At 37.0% G+C, this 10,221-nt stretch overlaps 2 protein-coding genes across 2 annotated transcripts; both read right to left on the reverse strand.

The window, feature by feature from the left end:
• Positions 1–592: 592 nt before the first annotated feature.
• LOC117637063 (putative UDP-glucose glucosyltransferase) lies at positions 593–2,569 on the reverse strand. Its single transcript, XM_034371819.1, has 2 exons — positions 1,925–2,569; positions 593–1,558 (listed from the first exon to the last, which is right to left on the reverse strand). Exons 1-2 carry the CDS (start codon positions 2,516–2,518, stop codon positions 731–733), a joined length of 1,422 nt encoding a protein of 473 aa, XP_034227710.1. The 5' UTR covers positions 2,519–2,569; the 3' UTR covers positions 593–730.
• Positions 2,570–4,816: 2,247 nt separating this feature from the next.
• LOC117637064 (triacylglycerol lipase 1) lies at positions 4,817–8,876 on the reverse strand. The gene is made up of 9 exons (XM_034371820.1): positions 8,510–8,876; positions 8,280–8,390; positions 7,386–7,526; positions 6,668–6,778; positions 6,439–6,582; positions 6,320–6,360; positions 6,136–6,212; positions 5,387–5,482; positions 4,817–5,285 (listed from the first exon to the last, which is right to left on the reverse strand). The coding sequence occupies exons 1-9, from the start codon at positions 8,690–8,692 to the stop codon at positions 4,963–4,965; spliced, it is 1,227 nt and encodes a 408-aa protein (XP_034227711.1). The 5' UTR covers positions 8,693–8,876; the 3' UTR covers positions 4,817–4,962.
• Between the last annotated feature and the right edge of the window lie 1,345 nt (positions 8,877–10,221).

Consider the following 10,221-nt stretch of genomic DNA (forward strand, 5'->3'; position numbering starts at 1 on the left):
AGTGACATTAATTTACTTAAAAAATTAAGTTATTTTTATATACCAGTAATATTTTAGATTATACAAAATTAATCTAATTTAAAAGGAGAGAAATTTGAACTTAGGTGCAAGAACTGAACTCACTGTCATGACGAAGTTACTCACCTAACTTAGGTTTGCAAAATGTTAGGTCATTTTCAGATTAACCTCGAATTTGTCAACATTTTCTAACTCGTACACAAACTTGTATAAAATACAAATATCATCTTGCATGGACGGTGTGAGTTTCACATTTCACTTACCTGTAAAATGAGTAAAGCGTTGATAGAAACGATAAAGAAAGATTATAAGCCATAAGAAATATGAAAAAAAACAAACAAACAAACAAAAAAAACAAAATAATTCTACGGAATTGACAACTTTAATAATGTAATGTGTGAACATGAGTGGTTTGCAAAGTCTTGCCCACGCCATATACAATATTTATTGTGGCATGGGAATGGAGACATCTTGAAGTGATAAACTCAACCACGGAATTGAGGAAAATGAAACAGAATATCAGATCTATGTAGAATGATTCCTACAACTTAATATATATCACACACACAACAAATAAATGGTTAATCGAGTTGAGAGAGCTGAACTTGTATGTCCTCAAAATAATAATTATTCTCATAAATACAGAACATATCACACATAATTAGCTATAGTAGCCTACATAATACATATATAGGCTTTTTAATTGAAAGTTCTAAGCAACAGACGTGATCTTGCTAATCTCGTCCAGAAAATCTTCGAGACTCTGGTCGGAAGAGCCGCCCTCCGCCACCGCCTCCTCCGCCGCCTTCTTCCACTTCAAAGCGTTACACCTCAATTCTACCGCCTTATCTCCCACGGTTGCCTCCGACAAGCACTTCTCAACCTCCGCCCTCATGACCAACCTACTCTCAGCCATGCCCCGACTGAGTCTAAGCCCCACACCAAACACATCCACCAAGAACTTGGCATTGGTGACTTGGTCGCCCCATTGAGGAAAAGTCACAACTGGCACACCAGAAGTGAGGGCTTCAACCGAAGAGTTCCAGCCACAATGAGTCAAAAAACATGCAACCGACGTGTGCCCTAGAACTTGCTCTTGTGGGCTCCATTGGACCAATTTTCCCTTGTCCCCAACCTCTTCCAAAAACCCTTGTGGCAGAACATGTTTTTCTAACCCAAATGCTTTGGCAGGTGGCCTGAGGACCCATAAAAATGAGACCCCGGAGCTCAAAAGCCCATGAGCAATCTCGTCAACTTGCTCTTGTTTTAAGTGGACAATGCTACCAAAAGAAATGTAGACGACGGATGCTGGGGGCTTTGAGTTAAGCCAGTCAAGGCAGTCGTCAGCTTTCATTAAGTCTCCTCTGACGCTTGTTTTGGGAGCTTTTGGGTTCTTGAACAAGGGACCAACAGGCTTCACTATGCAGACTTGGGACATGTGTTCGATGATTTGGGGCTCCAGATCTTGGAATGTGTCCATTAATACATAAAATGATTTTGATAGCTTCTTGAATTGGCCTAAGATTGCCCTTCCCAAAACCTGAAATCAAACATATTATTTATAAGTTTACTATTATTTTTATTTTTATTATATTTTTATCGATTCCACATTCGTCTATTAGATTTGAATTCAAAATTCCTCCCAGAAAAGTAAACACTCAATGCCGTGCTGCCAAACAATTATTAATGAACTAATAACTATAGTTGACTAATAATAAAGAAATTAGTCATCCAAATTAATGACAAATTGAGATATGACATAGACATATCAATATATTACTTGTTAGAAACAAAAAAGTTTCAGATTGGACTGAAACATGAACAAACAAAATATAAAATTATCACATTAGTTCTGATCCAAAATTTCGGAATTTGATTTGGTATGCAGAGAAATAGTTCTACTGACCTGAAATGGATCAGAAGGGTGCAAGAAGCTAGGAATCTCATCATGCTTCAAAACAGGCATACCAGGCAGCTGAACATCCATATTTGGCTCGGCTTCTGTAGGAAACGACACCGTCTTGTTGTTGTAGTGGTAATAAGCCGAGAACACAGCACAGGACTGAATCCAGAGCGTGGCCTGAGGGATCCCAAGCTCAACGGCGACATCACAAACCCAAGGAATGAAGGGGTTGTTGACAAGGCAAGAAACTGGACGACCTTCAGTGGCATGTCGTTTGATCATCTGAGTGACCAGCTCCTTCCCCACCAGCTCAAGCTTGGGCACATAGTAGTCCAGGTCGGCGCGTTTTGGGTCATCTTCTGGAAGCCCATCTTGGAAAAACTCAAACCTGATAAAACCAGAGCCAACTGGTGTGGCCTGGTCATTGATATCACTGTTGGCCTTCCTCATCTCTTTGCCATAGTTTTCTGTGGTGGAAAAACTTACCAACATGCCCTTGGCAGCCAAGCGCTTGCCTAGCCTGAGCATGGGGTTTATGTGTCCTTGTGCCGGAAAACACACCAGAAATATATGAGTGGAAGGAGTTTCAGATCCCATAGTTTTTTTGGGTGCAATATTTTCCCACTTTATGTTTTTGCAGGCATATGTATAAATGAAGTGGGTTTATATATAACAAACGTTAGCATTCTTATCGTCAGGTATTTGTTTTGATTGGTTGTGTTTCGTGGTCCCTCTCCCATCACGTGTTAATAAATGAAGATATTCCTATATAAATTAATGTAGTTTGGCTACTGCAAATGAAGGCTGCCACAGCATAGCCACCATGAGCTTTTGTCTTTCAACTATGACTAGTGGACCAACTGCATTTTTTTTCAGTGGACCTACTGCTTTGATTTTTTATTTTTTTTGGGTCGACCTACTGCTTTGATTAGGTTGTCATAAAACAAAAACTTTTTGGTACAATCTGACAATAAGAATAAGAAATTTCTTGTTTTATTTTTTTCATGCATGATGGGTAATGCTAGAAGTTATAGGCCAGCAGCATGGTGATGCATTTTCCTGCACATGAAAGTTTAGTACAAGGGGCAGAGCCACGTTTCGGGGTGAATTCAGGCTTAGAACTTCAACATTGAAAAAAGAATTACCGAACTAGATTATTGTACAAATGGGTTTGAATTAAATGGCATATCATGGAAGTAGTGTCGACTTATTTGAACTTTGGTATAGGAAAGGGTAAGTGAATGGCTAAGAAATGTCGTTTAAGGACTCCTGGTCTGGTTTGTTTGATTAGACTGGAGATGGCTTTTGCAAGTCGGTCTTTTGATTTATTTTATTTTTGTGGTCGAAAAGTCGATCTTTTGATTTGATACAATGGTTTGATGTTTTTCCAATCCAACTTTAATTTTGATATTCAAAATGTATTGCACAAAGTTTGTGAACCAAAGACGAGTTTACGTACGTCGTGTATCTACTCAAATACAGCAGACAGTTGAATGAAGACATTTGAAGATTTGTTTTGCTTTTGCTTTTAAAGGCAGTACAAACAAGTCTCCCCCATTAATTTATTCTGAATAATGAAGAAGAGAGGAGAAAAACTTAGATGCAACGGGGGTATCACTATTTTGCTATTTTCGACCAATAATATTTTGTCACGTGAGAGTGTTATCATGCATAACATAACGTTATTAACCGAAAATAGTAAAATAGTGATATTCCTATTTCATGGAAGTCTTTCTCAAGAGAGAGAGAGATTTTTGTTGAAAAGGCTGTGTGTGTTTTATCATCTGCCACACATTCATTCTCTGTCAAATGAGACTTCTAATCATGCTCCTTGCGATGAGAAGGATGAGAAGGACTTGCATTACATGTCACAGAAATAATCTTATTTTGCTATTCTCATCAAATCACGCTACGTCATATAGAATCCTTACCACCCGTGACTGAATATAATTAGTTGAAGATTCCAAAACAGTACTATTCTTGTGGTATACAAGTTTGTCTCCGCTGTGACCCACTATGAAGATTTGACTTGGCCTACGCAATTTCTGTTATACTTTGGGTTCTATCGATATGGCATTTAATTGCTACTCTTTACGTGCACACAAAAAAGTGTTACAAACAAAGAATCAAACCATTTTGAAGAACCTGCCAAGTATAACTCAATTATCCCCAGACCTAATAATTTTGCATGAGACTGTAGTAGACGTAGGTGATCAGTGTGAAAAGAAGTGAATCAGGGTGACTGCTAACGACCCCTTCTATAAAATGCATTTATGATTATAAACGCTTTTATTAATAGAACATCGAAATTTTTGACCGTGTTTCCTGAAAAAGCACTTAGATGCTTTTCCAGAAAGTCCTATTATCCATAAGCACTTTTTTTTTTTTCGCTAAACGCAGTTATACATGCTTTTAATTGTTACTATAGAAGGGCTAAGTCTCCCACATCCGCGTGGGCAAATCCTGACCGTTCATGCATGCAGAGCTCCCAAAACCTCATCCTCAACAGTTAGAATTCAACCAAATGAGCGTAGGGAACTAACAGTAGCATTCTTCAATCACAGAATTAGTCAATCATTAATCCATTAGTCAACTAACATTGATCAGGTAATTGAATAAGATTAAAAACATGGTATTTTTTTTGGGAAAGTTTAGAACCAAGTTTACATTTTTAAGTTGAATACAAGGATACAAGTACCAACAGTGGTTGACCAAGAACATATGCCACCCGTACGACCGTCTTCCATGTCCGATTGGAGCCACCCGAGCGACTTTGCCATAGTGCTTGCACAAGTCCATCTTGAAGTGAGAAATTATCTCCTCCTCTCCCTCGTCTGCTTCATAGACAACCCAGAAAGGTAAACCTAATAAGATACAGAAATACATGTACATATCTATAATAACCGATCCTGCAATTTTTTTTTTCAAGCATCAACTTTAGAAAAGAGAAAATAATGTTATTTACAATATATGCACAGTAACGCTTTTAGCACAGTACATTCACAAACCACATTGATCACATGTTACAGCAAGCAGTCACTTTAAGAACTACTAGATTTTCCCCATGACCTAAAAAACCCAATCACGCGGTCATGAAGATCTTCTTTGGCTTTTATGCTCACAATGAAGTCTATATGACCATAATTCTCGAGATAAACTAGCTCTGGAGTGGACTGCAATTCCTTGAGAGTGTGATGGAAATCTTCCACATCAGCTAAATCATCATTGCCCCCATAAGCCATCAACAGTGGCAGTGACTTGGGTATGAGGCCAAGATCAAATGAAGGGGGTTTCAACTGACCATACAGCTTCAAATTTTTTAAGATGCCATAGTCGTACTTTGAAAAAGTACCCTTACGAATCACTGCTCAACACAAAATGCAATAATCAGTTTACAAAAGAATAAGAAAAAGAAGAGAGGTAGGTAAATGATATTCTTGCAAATACGAAGGGTACAGAGCATACTTTGGAAGAGATGATGCAAGTTCTTTGTGGATGTCGGGTGAGGTTCATAATTAAGATAGAAGTCCACCCGTGAGTTATTAAAGCAACAATTCTTCCCTGAAATGTTATCAAAACGCCTTTAGCAACCATTCTTCCCTAAAAGTTATCAGAGCACCTTTTCTTAGTAGACTCTTAACAATAAATACAAAACGAGATGAAAAGTTTTATGTTGTAACATTGAAGCAACTTCGGAATTTCAATCTTAATAATACATCCGCAACAGTGCTTTCTAAAAAATCAATCATGTCTACTGGCTATTTAAATCATACTTGTGAATAACATGACCTTCCTCCTAGAGCCATTATGTAGAACCACAAACTTAAGTCCCATTGAATATAACAACAAGCTGACAGTTTAACGCCCCCAATGTTTGCAGAGGTCTTGAATTTGAATCCCTCATTGACAGAAAAAAAGGAAAAAGAAAAAGGAAACCTATAAATTTATTAGTTCTAATTAGCTGCTTTATGAGGAAACTGGCTGATTTGTTTTCTCTAAGAAATTTATGCAGCAGAGTCACATAAACAATATCAGAAAGAATTTTTTATTATTATTATTTTTTTAAGTTTCCCTCCAAAACATTTTTAAATGGGCATGTGCACAACGCATAAAACAGATGCCTAAGCACAATGCGCCTACACACACGCAAAGGGAGGGAGGGAGAGGAAGGGGGAGGAAAGGGGGAGATAAGTAGTATATAGATAAAAAAGAACCTGTTATGGAAGTTAGCAAGTCATTGCAGTCAACATGGCCATCACATATTGAATCCAAAAGGTTGACTCCCCAATCACTACATATAATGTACAGATGATAACAAGATTAGTACTAATGAAACCTAATAAAATTTTGAGCAAAAAGAAAACTAGGGAAAAAAAGGTGGACAAGATAAAGCAAAACCTTCTAAAGTTAAGTTCATGGATGCCCATAGCAAGAATCATCTGAAAAAAATGATAATGTGCATCAAATTTATCCCCAGGATCCATTCATAAATTTAGCTTGAAGCAGATCAGGAATACCTGATCAAGATGCATATTAACCATTCTAAGTACAAATTTAGCAGTGATATGATCCAAGTACGATATTGGACAGAAAAGAGCGGCAGCTTCAACCATTTCTGCTACATCCGGCTGGGTGAGAGCAGCTAAAGACATGATTGTTCCCTAATAACATGAACAAATTAAGTTCATACTAAAACAAGGAGCAGAAAGGCAGGTGAGGTATAAAGTAGATGAAGAGGTGTAAGACCTGTGAATGTCCAACAATAAAGACTTTGGAGTTTGTTATCGAATATATGTGGTGTATCATTTTTGCCAGATCATATTCAGCCAATTCCTGCCAACTCCAATCCCAAAAATTCTGCAACAAAGCATTAACCAAGTATCTTCAGATTAAAGATAAGCAAATTAAGCATTAAGGACTTCAAATATGATCATTCCATTAAGACCAAAAAAAAAAAGGATGTAATGTATATGATCGTTCCCTTTGTCCACTAACTTCAAAACCGGGTCAGATTGCCAATAACCAACATGAAGTCATGTTGAGTGTATAAATTAGCACAAACGTTCTAGAAATTAAAAAAACCTAAATAGTGAAACATGTCTTTTATCAAGGAAATCAGGTACATACTGATATCTCTGAAAAGGGAGGAGCCTATCCATAAGTGTATTCCTTTTTAAATCTGGTTTATCTGTTCCCTCTATCCAATACTTTATTGTCATCGCTCAACCATGAAATATTGAGGCAGGAAGAGCAAAGTGGCTTATTCATATGTGATTCTCAGTACGCATTATATACACATCCCTGTAAATTATCCTAGATTTTTCATTGACAGAACAATCAGGGGGACAATCCAGACTTTCCACATACAACTAATACACATAAATTACTGGAACCACACCTTATCATTGAATGAAATAAATGACATTATAACTGCAAGACAGAAAAATGTGTATGTTATATAGACCTTATCATCTTCTGATAAAGATACGTGTCCATGACTCCAACGTGTTCCACGCACATTTCCTACCCATACATCAAAACCTTGATCTGCAAGGACAAAGCCCATTGATTCTTCTGGAGAATTTAAAAACCATGCATCGCCTGCCTGTTTGAAATTCAAAACTGGGTAGCATAAGATCATGCGAAATTAACTAAGTTCAATTGAATTTCAAGTACTATAGCCTAATCAAAATTCATCTCGCTCGTGTTCAACGCTTTACCACATACGTTCTTTTCATGAAAGAAATATAAAATATAAAATATAAAAAATTGAAAACTAAACTTCAGACCATGGAGAACAAAAAGTGTGAATTAAACAGTCAAATTCCAATATCATACATTTAACATGGCATTACAACATTTCTAGAGCCTGCTAAAAAGATTGGAAGGAGTTATACTACTTAGGCTTTTCACCAATTAGTATGCAGATTCCATACATCAGTACTACTCATGGTCATTAGAGGTGTGCATTTATTTGAGTTCTTAATCTATAGGGAAAATAAAATCCCCCACCAAAGCAATCTCATCAGCTCTTGAACCCTCAAACCCCAAAGACAACACAATAATGAAAAAAGACTTTGATTAATTCAGTTAAACAGTCGAACAGATGCGGCCCAAAATCATCTGTTTTTTCTACAGTTTCTAAAGCCTCTTTAACAATTAGCAATCATAGCATAAAATCATTTGCTTTATTCATCCAAGAGCAGTGCTAAACTTTAAAGCTGCAAGAAATTGTTTCAAAGTTCAAATCAAACAGGTCACAGGCTCACAAAGCATACTACACAAAGTAATTGCAAGTGTAAATTCAACGTCTTTTTTTGCATTTGTTAAAGTATAGTGATGAAAATTCAAACTTCACCATGAAGAGTCCATGCTGAAGCAGCACCGGAGGACCCAGCTGGGTTCTCAAATCTCCACTTCGAGACGACACGCGTTGAAGACCCAATAAGTAGCCATCTTTCGTTTGAATCTGCAGAAGAAAAAAAACAAAGAAACAACAAACTTTGAGCATCTGGGTTTCTGTCACTTTATCACAAATTTAACAATCAAATATGAAAATGGGCAATTTTGTAGTGAAGTAATACTCACTTTGTGCTCGGAGCAAGAGTACCCAGAAGGCTCAATGAGCTCCAAACAGAGAGACTGCTGCGGCAAACGACGGCGGCCGAGATTGTAAAAATCGGCCGAGTTTTGGGCCGTTTCTGCTGCGATTTCAGAGGTCAAGAGACCGGCCAGGAAAGCTGCCACCACCACTGCCACCGGCCTCGCCATTTCTGTCGGTCAGTAATTGATTGAGTGAGCAGGAAGGGAGTGATCGGAACAGGGTTGCATGGCGTCCATATCCAGTTTTCGATTGGATTCGAGGTGTGTGGTTTACGCGCGCTTTCACGGAGTGGTGCGGACAGCCAACTACCCACTGGGCGGTCAAATTGACCCCGATGCTAACGGGTTTGGGTTGGTCTCGTAATCACCTATCCATGGACATTGGACTTTAAACAAGGTGTATAATGGACTGGACCTAACTGAAACTCAGTAATTCAAATTTGAATTTCTAAGTTGGGCTGGATCCGGCAAATCCATTTTACACATTACAACTCTTCTATTACCGAACAAATAAAAAAGGAAAATTTTGCAAGAAACTCGGATCTCAAGTGGTTAAAAAACAATTACTTATGCACTCAAAGTCCTATGTTAAAGTCTCGTCTCACAATATCACTTGTATAAACAAACAAAATTAGAATATTTTCGGGAAAAATAAACAAATAAGAAGAAAATTTATCCTTTTAAAAAAAATAAATAAATACAAGCGATAGTCTAAACTACAAAGGGGATTGATAAAAAATAAAAATAAAAAAACTACAAAGGGGATGATATCTCTCACACACTACCAATGTCTAATAAGGGTTCGAACCTAAGAATACTAATCTACAAGTTAATGCTCTTTTTCACTAGATTAGACCCATTAGCAAGAAAATTTATCCTTAGAAATTTATTATACAAATGAGAACTCTCCATAGTTTTTTTAGAACCACTTATTCACTCTAAAAAAGTTATCATGCATTCGCTAATTTTTCAACCAAAAAAAAAAAAAAGGAGTTATCATGCATTTATTTTATATTAACTAAATAAATGAGTGCATAAACTATTATAATGGCACACTCTACAGCCGTTTTCACTTTGAGGGGGAGGAATCCACTGTTCTTCCTCTCCTCTCCCCTCCCTTTCTCCCTTCTCCTATTTTCCCCATTTTAAGAGATAGAATGTTTGTTTATCCTATTTTTATCTTCTTTTTGTAATGATTTTCCTCCACTCATCACAAGCAGATGCGTCTCGACATTGGATCTCCACCTACGTTTCGGTGTCGGATCTCTACTGCCATCCGTTTTGCGGTTTCTTCATATTTAGAATAAGTCACAGAGACTATTTGGATTTTATGTGTAGTTTTCACATCTCCTTTGTTAGAGTTTTATTTGTATTGTTTTATCGATTTTTAGTTTTTCTAGGTTTGCATTCTTAATTGGGATGCATGATCGTTAATGGAGGAGCCTGATATTGTCTTAATTTTGATGTTAAATCTCTCCTTTATTATAATGGCCTTTTGTGACTAATTTGTATTGGTCCTTTGTGAATAATTTTTTTTTTTGACTCAATTATAAATGTAATCCCAAAATTTCTATTTTTTAAAAATTATTATAATGGCTTCTTACGACTGTGTGAATAACTAAATAAATGAGTGGATAGACTATTACAATGTCTTATTTCGAGTGTGAGAACAATCTTGTTTGATTTTATTCTTGAAG

The sequence above is a fragment of the Prunus dulcis genome, chromosome 8 (assembly GCF_902201215.1).
Source record: "Prunus dulcis chromosome 8, ALMONDv2, whole genome shotgun sequence".
NCBI classification, from domain to species: Eukaryota; Viridiplantae; Streptophyta; class Magnoliopsida; order Rosales; family Rosaceae; genus Prunus; species Prunus dulcis.

Excerpts from the sequence above, each read along its gene's own strand:
- LOC117637064 (XM_034371820.1), bottom strand. The coding sequence starts at position 8,692 with ATGGCGAGGCCGGTGGCAGTGGTGGTGGCAGCTTTCCTGGCCGGTCTC. Across the intron at positions 8,391-8,509 it reads ACTCTTGCTCCGAGCACAAA|ATTCAAACGAAAGATGGCTA; the intron begins GTGAGTATTACT and ends TTTCTTCTGCAG. Across the intron at positions 6,361-6,438 it reads TTAATATGCATCTTGATCAG|ATGATTCTTGCTATGGGCAT; the intron begins GTATTCCTGATC and ends CATTTTTTTCAG.
- LOC117637063 (XM_034371819.1), bottom strand. The coding sequence starts at position 2,518 with ATGGGATCTGAAACTCCTTCCACTCATATATTTCTGGTGTGTTTTCCG. Across the intron at positions 1,559-1,924 it reads ACCCTTCTGATCCATTTCAG|GTTTTGGGAAGGGCAATCTT; the intron begins GTCAGTAGAACT and ends GTTTGATTTCAG.